Raw genomic sequence first — 9,956 nt, forward strand, 5'->3', positions numbered from 1 at the left:
GGGCTGGGGTGCTGAGCAGCCCCCGGGTGTTTCTGTGCCTCCTGGGGGCGAGGGGCTCCTCTCCGAGTCTCCCGGGGGTGACACAACAGAGCCAGCTGTGCGGGACAGCAGGGTTGCAGTGGGCAACGCTCAGGTCCTGGGATGGTTTCGTGTTGGTGACATCCCTTCGGGGCAGTGACACTGACCTGGCCGTGCTGACATACCCGGGACCACAGCGCTGGCCCTTCGCACCGCCTGGATTACAGGGGTGACATTAACCATATTCCCAAAGGGCCGGCTGGCCTCATTCTGCCTAATCTCCCATTACAGACAAATTCTATTATAGCTGACGCTAAACAAATTCCTCATTTGGCACTTTTTTTTTTTTTTTAACTTGCTCAAAGCCCATTGCAGAGACTCAGCCCCTTGAGGAGCCTCCAACCCGCTGTCCTCATGCACGCTTACCAGCAGCCTTTCACAGTGCGATGGTGGGAGTGGGATCAGCGGTGGTAGCCACAGCGGTGGCAGCCAGGATTCCTTGCAGATGTCCCCCCTAGCATGCCAGGAGTAGAGGTGACAGCACAAAGGCCAGGACACCCACAGAGCAGCTGGCATTTTCAGGGTGCTGCTGCAGTGGCGTGAGAGCTTCCTCGATTTCTGGGTAGGCTGAGCATCAGTGATCTCAGCTGGGGCATCCTCAGAAAGAACTTCTCCTGCACTTACAGACTCGCCAGGAAATGCAGCGTTTCCAGGTGCTCCATTTCTTGGATCACTGTCCTGCTGGGAGGAGGCATCAGCCAAAGGTCACTGGTTTCCATGCAACTCTTCATTTTTGGTCTCTCTGGAGGTTTGGTGTGAATCGAAAGAGCAGATATCTTTTATTCCAGACCCAAACAGGTTCACCTGAGGAAGGTTTGCTAGGCAGCAGCATACGGTGGCTGTATGAGTGCATTTCTGTCGGCTTCTTCCTGGGAAGGGAAGTGTGATTACTTTTTTTTTTTTTTTTGGAAGTTTTAGTGTCATTTACCTTTCTGGGTGTTAAACGACATAAACTGGGAGTTTACTCCCTGACCCCATTTGCTGTACTACACCATTTAATAAAGCCTTTTTAGCGTAGGTGGTTGATGCATAGAGCAGGTGGGAAGGAGCATGTTAACGCCGCTGCCTGGCTTCTCGATGGAGAATTACAGCACTTCCATGGCATTTAAATACATGCTCAGCAAACCTGGCTGTGGGAACGGCTTGGTGTGTCAGCTCTGCCTGGGAGCGACTCCTGCAGCCACGGCGGAGGGGACGCAGCGGGAAAAGGGGAGCTGCACCCCGGTGGGGTGCACACGCCGTGCTGGGGGGTGGGAATGGTGCAGCGCGAGCCGTGACTCAGCATCGGGCTCACCCCCCTGGCACAGCAGGCGTGGGATTGATGCAGACGCCTCGCGGGCTGGCTGTCGCACGCCGGCAGCTTTGCTCTTCCTGGCTTCACACCGAATGGTGAGTGGGGATGGTGGAGTCAGCGGAGCTGAGATGATTTATGGAGCTCAGGTCGAGGGAAGGCTGCTCAGCAGCTGGGACGCAGACACCCTGAGCTCTCTGCCCCTCTTCTGGGGCCACCCGACATTGGGGCTGCCCCCCCGGGTGGGTAGGGCACACTGGCTGGCCTCCTGCTCAGTGAGCTTCATCCCATGGACGGAGGGGCTGCACTCTTCCTAGAGCTGGGTTTCAGCTCTGCCTGAGGGCAGCTGTGTCTCCTGCTTGGTCTCCTGGAGTCCCCTTGGCAGTCCCGCGTGCGCCATGGGTTACATCCCCTCCAAAAATTGATCTGCCATCAGTAAACCAGCAATCAGGTCATCTGCTGGAATGCAGCCGTGAAATAATCCCAGGCCACCGATGCTGCTGGCTTTCCCCAACAGCTGGCCTTTAACGATTGCTTCCAAAAGGTCAGGAAAGCCATCAGAAGGTCCCATGAGCTGTGACTGGCCTGGGGGACAGCGTGACACAGATGCTTTTAGAATAGGATGAAGGACTAAGCAAGGAGAAAACATTTTTCCCTGTCACTTCTCCTCTCTGAATGCCACCTCACTGCCATCCCGCTGTGCTTTGCCCTTCTGCTGAAGCCCATCCAGCACCAAGAGCCGGGTTTCAGCGGGGTCAGTGTGCTGTGGAGAATCTCTTCCCCTCCATGGTGGCCCACCATCCACAGCTTCCTGGCCCTTGTTGCCCTTCGGGCTCCTGCTTGGTTCCGGAGGATGCCCTGCTGCTGCCATCTCCCCCTTTCCCGGCTCTGGCTCCAAAATGGTTCCTCTCTTCTTGGAGCTGCTTGGAGTGCATTTGAATCAGCCTTTGCTGACACCGCTGCTGCCATGCAGCATGAATCATTTTTGCTCCTTTCCTCTAGTTCTCGGCATTTCACAGATCTCCCCTCTTCCTCCTGCTGCAGGTTCCTTTGCAGGTCCTTCCTCAGCTGTCTTTTGGAGGGGGAAGGAGCAGAGGAACACTCGCAAAGCCAGCCCCAGGGCATCCCGGGAGAGGGGAGCCTGTGCTGACCAGGAGGGCAGAGCAGCCTGGTGCAGGGGAAGGACATCAGACGTTTCACCTGGGGACCACTGGCTGCCTCCTGCCCTTCTCAAAGGAGGAGCTGTTTGGGATCGAAGAGCTGTTGTTCTGCTGAGGGATGTTGTGGCATGAGATACTCCATGGCGGTTGGCTCCTGTGCAATATGTTCTCGCAGGATCCTTTTGGTTCTACCCTGGTGCAAGGCCACCTCTGCCCTGAGGCATCCTCTTGGTTGTGCTGGAAGCTGTCCTCACCTCTGACACCACCGTCCATCCATCCATCTGCCTCATGCTTCTTTTAAATGTCCTTGAGTCTCTAACCGCCCAACCCTGCACTGCAGCCCCGTTATGTCCAGTTCACCCCAGTAAGGACCAGCATGGGCTCTGTGCTCTCTGGGAGATGCTCGCCAAGCCTGGGCTCTCCTGTTAAACCCAGAACTCAAGGGGCAGACTCCTTCCTAGTGTCTTCTCTGCCTCTTCAGACTGGTGGGGCTGGGAGGGGAACCATTAGGACTTGCAGGCAATAACCATACCTGTGGGATCTTGATGGCTGAGAGCACTGGTCCTGAGGTTGGGGTAGGAAACAGTAAATGGGGAACTTTGGTCTGGGAAAGCTCTGCAGAGCAATAGGACTGGGCATCCTGCCTTCTACTCCAGGCTGGTTCTTTTAACTCGTATCTGCTGGTCTGGTTCATCTCATCGGTTAATGGATGTTTGGGAGGAGTTCAGCTGGAGAGTAATTGGGAAAAGCAGAAAAAAAAAAAACCTGAATACACTCATAGTGTTTTCATCTCTAAAGCATCTGTCTTTAAAGAGTCACAAGAACAGGAACACTAAATCAAACCAGGGGATGGTCTGGCCCAGCATCCCATCTCTGACAGTGACTAGAAGCAGATGCCTGTAGAAGAGCAGAAAAACAACGCAAGGATGTGTTTCTTTCCTCCAGCACTCTCCCTGCCTCCAGCTGTGTTCAGCTCACACTGAGCCAGATGTGGTTTCTGTGCATTAGATCATTCTTGAGGGGTTTCTCTTCCATGGACTTGTCCTGGAACCTGCACAGACTCTCAGCATCCCACGGCAGGGAATTCCCCAGTTCAGCTGCAATCAGTGTGAAGAACCAGAGTCTTCATTTTCTGGCTCCTGCCACCTTCACCTATTTCTTTTATTGGAAAAGACAGTAAACCATCAATTCCTGTCCATCCTCTTCAACAGCACTCTGAATTAACACCGCATTATTATCTGCTTGTTACACATGGTACCTAGAGACCTCTCTGTACAGGGAAGTTTATAAAGATAAGGCTGGATAACAGTTGCTTTGCTGCAGTGCTTCCGGTCCAAGCAGAGGAGGCAGGCAAAGGGCCGGGGACAAGTGCACGACAGGAGAGCAGTGTGAGCAGACCATTCTTATCGCTGGCCTCTTTCCAAAGTTGCCTTTTTTTCTTTTGCAGGCAGCCCAGCTGGAAAATATGGTGGTGACTCTCAAGCAATTTTTCTCTTGCTTCTCCTGAAGGAGGAGTGGGTCCTGAGCAGGATGCAGCAGCCAGCGGCCAGGCACAGGAGCACAGCCATTCCCTCCCTGTACCCACCCCTCGCTGTGGGCCCATACTGCACACACCGTGTCATTGAGGATCCCGAGTGGTGCCTGGCCACTGTCCCCCACCTCACCGAGCTCTGCCTTCAGCACATCGCCCACAATTTTGAAAGTAAGTGGGAGCGCGTTTCCCCTGGGACACGTGGAGGGAGAGCATCAGTCCTGGGGAGCAGAGGGTCAGCGAGGCAGGCAGATGCCTCTGCAAGGCAGCATGGTACCCAGCCCTGCCAAAGGAGCAGATGGGCAGAAACATCCCCTCAGGCAGCTAGTTAAACAAACTGTTTAGTTGCTAAGGATGTACTTGTACACTCCAGGGATGGCTGTGGTCCTCTGGGCTGCTCTCCAGGATGTGACTCTGCCCTAACCTTGTCCTGTCATTTCTTCTTCCTTCCCTGCCCTGCTGGCCTCCCTCACCTCCCCTGTGACCAGGGCTGTGAAGGTGCTGTTTCCTTCTCTCGATTCGTGCACGCGTGATGGTAGCACTCAAGGATGGAGCCCCATTGTGCTGAGGGCTGTACAGAGAGATGGAGAATTGCTCCCTGCTCGGAGCTACCATCTCACAATACTCATTGTGCTCACAGTCTCAGGCCTTCTCCATGGCTTTTGGTGGGGATGTGATGAGTTATGCCTCTCCACTGGTGATTTCTGTTACTCAACAGTACTGTGTACGTGTCACCAAGCGTTCATGGTGTGAGTACACACGGCTTTTCTCTGGTGTTTCTTACCACAAAGAACTTCCACCAGAGAGAAGCCAGCTGAGAATTAGAGTGAGCATCAGGAAAGAGACTGAGGGGAGAAAGCCCATAGGGAAGAAGAGTTTTTATTTGAACAAGGTGAATATAAAAGCTAAGAGTGTGTCTTAGCAGAAAGGAACAGGAATCAGTTTGTGTGATACAGATACCCCAGTTAAGATAAAAAGGGCACGAGGACCCCCATGAAGAGCACACAGACCGTTGTTCTCAAATATTGTCCTTCCATATGCTTAGAAACCAAAAGGAGACAGCCCAGCAAATGACAATCTAAGGCTGAATGAGCTCTCGTGGGAGCAGAAGTCCTGCTCTGAGTATAAACTGCATTCAAACTAAATTTAAACTGGGAGCTACGTTTCTGGTGCAGTTCCCAAATATGATGGGAGTAAACCCAATCACGCAGATATTTTATTGTAAAAGTTAGAAAGGTGGGAGATGAATCCTACACATTTGCCGCCAGCTTAGCTCCCTGCACCAGCAGCTGGCAACTGAGACGAGAACCAGTGCCAGCAGAGGGGAGGGCATGGGCACACAGCTATGGGCTGGGCAGAACCATAGCACCAGCTGTGGTTCCTACAGCCCAGACCAACCTCTCCTTCTCTTCACCCCCTCCAGAGAACCCTATTTTGGACCGTCTTCTGCCTGAGCACCGAAGGAAGGTGCTGGACAGGCTCTCCACTGGCCTCCCACTCGCTGTGACTGCCAACCTGATAAGTGATGAGAACTACTGGAAGAGGTGCTGCACTGGGCGCTGGCAAGCGTGTGACATCTCCAACTATGGAGAGAGCTGGAAACGGATGTTCTTTGAGCGTCACCTGGAGAACATCCTGAAATGTTTCATCCCAAACACCACAGACCCCAACCAGGTCCTAGAGCTCATCCCACTCTGCAAAGACTATGTGCGGAAACTGGAGGTCGATCAGTTCCTGCCACCAGTGCAGGTGGATCAAAAGGAGGAGAGCGATGACCTCTCCGATTCTGAGAGTGATTTTGAATTCGGCAAGGCCCCTGTGCACCACTACGACCTGGGAGCCCTCATTACTGCTCTCCCTCACCTTGAAGAGCTTCATCTCACTTACGGCGTGAAGGGCTGTGGCATGAACTTTGAGTGGAACCTCTTCAACTTCACCCACCAGGACTGCTCCAACCTGGCTCTCGCCGTGAAGAAGTGCTACAACTTGAAAGTAACGTATCCTAAACCAAACCTTCCTCTCTCAGCTAGATCTTCAAAATGCCCGGAGCAGGGTAGGAACTCAGGGACCAGTTTTGCTTGCTGCCAGCACCCTTCCCTTTGCAAGCTGCAGTCTGACAGAGTGCAGAGATGTTAACTTCCTGGCCCAGTGTCTTGTTCTGCATCTGTCCTCGTTAGAACAGGTTGTCAGAGGGTCGGTGAGAAAAATACTCGCTCCCACAAATCTTGTTCCCTGTAGCGCAAGAGAAAGCAATACTCATCACATAGTTCTGGGAGGGAGGAGAGAAGCCAAGAGAGGCTTTTTCCATAAGGAGTTTTTGGTAGTTATGTTCAGTGAGTACATGTCAACATGCCCCAGAGGAGCAGAGACCCCAGGAAGAGTATGGGGAAATACTCACATTTGCCTTAAGAGTGATAAGGGGTTTTTTTCTGGGCACTATCTTCAGCTCTGTGCCAACTGCAGCGCAGATACTGAGCCCCTCCAAACCATCGGTGGCCATTGCTATCCAGAGCCAGCTGGCTGAACGTTCTCCCCACAGACTGGTGTGCTTTGGGAAATGTTTGCTCAGCTTCCAGAAGAGAAATTACCTTTCCTGTGGCTATTGAGGTGCCCTGGCCACGCAGGGCATCGCCCTTCACCAGGAGCACTGTGGTTGCCACCAGCGCACGTGCTCATTCAGACACTGTTCCACGGTGATCTGGGGTGAGTTCTGTTGTTACTCCCTGCAGACGTTTGGCAGCTTCATCTCATTTGAATTTAGCTCTTTGTGTCAGAGATCCCATGGTGCCAGTGGAGAGGAACAGGCGATTCCAGGAGAGGAACCACTTCTCCCTAGCATAGGCGTGGGACATCGGTGGCATGCCCTGCCTGCTGGAACCATCTGCCCACTGTAAAAGTGACTGCTGGAACCTACTGGCTAAAGGTGTCTGAAGTGAAGGGAGATGAATCCCGTCTGGTGGACCTCACTCCTTTCAGGTCCTGTACCATGCTCAGTCCAAAGCGCTGGCTGCTTTAGTGTCCCTGTCCTTTATCCCCACAGGTTCTCAAGCTGACGCGAAGCAAAGTGGATGATGACAAGACCAGGATGCTGGTCCGTAACTTGCTGGACCACCCCTGCTTGGTGGAGCTGAACTTGTCCCACAATCTCATCGGGGACAAGGGGGCACAAGCTGTTGGCAAGTTGCTCAACCGCAGCAGATTAGAAACCCTCAATCTGTGTAACAACCAGATCCGTCACCTGGGGGCTCAGGCTGTTGCTCAAGCCCTGGCTGAGAACTCCACCCTCACCTCCCTGAATCTGCGCCTCAACCAGGTGGAGGACGAAGGCGGGAAGGCGCTCGGCCATGCCCTGCTGACCAACACCACCCTGAAGTCCATCCATCTGGGAAGTAATAACCTGTCCGAGCCAACCGCCACGATTTTCTCCCAGGTCCTGGCTCTGAACACCACCCTGACGAGGATCAACTTCTCATGCAACCACCTGGGGCTGGTAAGAGAAATCCTTTCTCCCTGCAGTTGGTGGCCCTGCATGGTGGCCTTGCCAAGCAGGTGCTGAGCCTGGCCTGCCTCGAAGCCGCAGAGGCAAACGCATCCCTCACCCCCTGCAGTCTTGCTGCAATAACAATCGGTTCCAAGCAGGGAAGAGACTCTAGCAGACGGCAGGAAGGAGAGGGATGTCTTCTGTGCCTTTATCTCACTCGTTATATCTAGCCCTGTCCACGGGGCTTTGGGCTTTTGGGCAGAGTGGGATTTTCCCCCCAGGAAACTGAAAAACCAGGGAGAATGTCTGGGAAAAATCACAGCCGCTTCACACATATGGGAGTAGATGGTAACGATAGGCGGCATGAGATGAGGGCCTTATGCATATCCTCCCTACTTTGGATCTGCTGTGCCATCTGTCACTCAGCAGCACACAGAGTGTCACCCTTCCCAGCATCTCTCCCGTCCCTCACGCACTCGGAGGAGGCTGTTAGAAAATTGGCTCCGTTGCTGAGCTCCTTTAACTCATCCTGCAGCCCGGAGCGGTGCAGTAGGTCAAAGATGTCACTTCTGGGTGCTCATAAGTGGCTCCCAAACCACAGGCTCACATTTTCTAGACAGAGGAGCATCCACAGATCTTACTGCATCCCTAAGAGCTGCAGTATGCGATATGCCAACAAACCAGACCGCTTCTCTTCTGCCGGTTACAAAGAGCTTTAGAAATCTGAAACTAGACAGCCAAATGCAATCATGCTGGCTTTTAAACTTTCTGCGCTGCCTCAATTTTTCTCACTGTCACAATAAAGAGGCATTAAGACCAGCTGTCCCTGCTGGCAGGAATATTGGCGTCAATGTGTTTGACAAGGGTTTTAAAAGGATTTGATGGTGGAAAACCTTTTGTGAGTTCTGAGGTTTATGATCCTGGCCGTGGAAAACCATTTGAGTGTAATGATACAAGGGGGCAAAGGTTGGAAAAGAGAGAAGGATTTTTGCTTAGTAAATAATAATTTCTGTGCTTATCACCTTCCTTCTGGGGAGCTCTCACTGAGTACCCATTTGTGAACCTCCACAGCAGCCCAACAAATGGGCTGGTGGTAATATTTTTGGGGAAATGGGGACCTGCATACCCTGTTAAAAAGAGACTCCTTCCCGGTCCTTTTTGCTCTGTTCTTTTTGGCAAAAGATCGAACAGGCAGGGTGCTGGGAGGAGGGGACTGCCTGGGTGGAGGAGATGGGGATGGTGGAGGTGTATTTGGTACCTGAAAGAGAACAGCTATGGGGGGAAAAAAAAGTCAAATTGTAGCATCCCTAAAGATAGTGCTTCAGGTAAGGGAGGAAAATGCCCCAAAGTGAGTTGCCTCCCTAAAGCTACATCACATTTTCTGTCCCATACAGACGGTACTGCAGATGTGTGAGACATTTCCCCAAAAAAGCCAACCCAGCCTGGGAAACGGCACCCAGAGACTGCTGGCACTGGGGCAACCCCCACTGCCGAGAGGAGGAGCAGCACCCCAAGCACACCGCCCTTTGCCCCCAGCCAGCAGCGAGCTGGGGACAGGGGACAGCAGAGACTCCTCTCAGGTTATCATCACCAGCCATGCCATGAACCAGCCTGAGCTTGAGGACTCCTGACACGGTACCCAGAGGGAGTCATTAGCGTGTGTCATATCACTGCCTGCTGCATAAGGTTACGCTCCTTCCCCGTACTTCTGTGAGCAACGTTTCGGGCTGATGCGAAGACCTTTGTCACTTCTGGCACCATCTCATGGGCTCCCCGTCACCGGGCTCCCCGTCACCGGCAGCAGGGAAGCGCAGGAGCAGCTCTCCTGGCGAGGAGGAAAGGGAGCAATAAGCTTCGCTTTCGGATCTCCTCCTTTAACCCCCTCTTCTCACCCGTTTGCAGGACGGTGGGAAGCAGCTGCTCCACGGGCTGGCGGAGAACAAGGCTTTGACCGAATTCGACCTGCGGCTGGCAGAGGTGGGCCAGGAGACCGAGTACCTCATTCACCAAATCGTGTGGGCCAACCGGGAAGCGGTGAGGCTGGGGTCTCTGCAGCACCCCCCCGCCGAACCCCGCTGATGGAAACGCTCCAGAGAGCGCTGAGCTTTGCAGGTGCAGTGTTGGAGATACTTTACTTCAGAGGTTTGCTTTTATTCGTATTTCTGAGAAACACTCAACTTGTGGCCACCCCCCCAGCCTGTCCCAGATCCCCAGCATCCAACCTGGGACTTAACACGAGACAGGCATGAGACCTCATGGGATGGCAGTGGCACCACAGAAGCCATTTGTCCCTTGAGCTCTTTCTCCCATTGCACCTGAGACCAAGTCCCACCTCCTGCGGTGTTCCTCACGTGCTCCGGCAGCAAGCTCAGTTCAGGCAACTGGACGTTGTTCCACCTGTAAAGCAGCTTAGGT

General features: G+C 53.4%; 1 protein-coding gene across 1 annotated transcript; it reads left to right on the forward strand.

Annotated features, from left to right (window-relative positions):
* The first annotated feature begins 4,059 nt into the window (after positions 1–4,059).
* Positions 4,060–9,620, forward strand: TCTE1 (t-complex-associated-testis-expressed 1). The gene is made up of 4 exons (XM_010079648.1): positions 4,060–4,231; positions 5,484–6,052; positions 7,101–7,550; positions 9,444–9,620. Exons 1-4 carry the CDS (start codon positions 4,060–4,062, stop codon positions 9,618–9,620), a joined length of 1,368 nt encoding a protein of 455 aa, XP_010077950.1.
* Positions 9,621–9,956: the final 336 nt, after the last annotated feature.

Source organism: Pterocles gutturalis, unplaced genomic scaffold (assembly GCF_000699245.1).
Source record: "Pterocles gutturalis isolate BGI_N339 unplaced genomic scaffold, ASM69924v1 scaffold15779, whole genome shotgun sequence".
Classification (NCBI taxonomy): domain Eukaryota; kingdom Metazoa; phylum Chordata; class Aves; order Pterocliformes; family Pteroclidae; genus Pterocles; species Pterocles gutturalis.

Bases quoted from the DNA above. Each gene is read 5' to 3' on its own strand.
- TCTE1 (XM_010079648.1), top strand. From the start codon at position 4,060: ATGCAGCAGCCAGCGGCCAGGCACAGGAGCACAGCCATTCCCTCCCTG. The intron at 6,053-7,100 runs GTAACGTATCCT...TTATCCCCACAG, and splicing joins AGAAGTGCTACAACTTGAAA to GTTCTCAAGCTGACGCGAAG. The intron at 7,551-9,443 runs GTAAGAGAAATC...ACCCGTTTGCAG, and splicing joins CATGCAACCACCTGGGGCTG to GACGGTGGGAAGCAGCTGCT.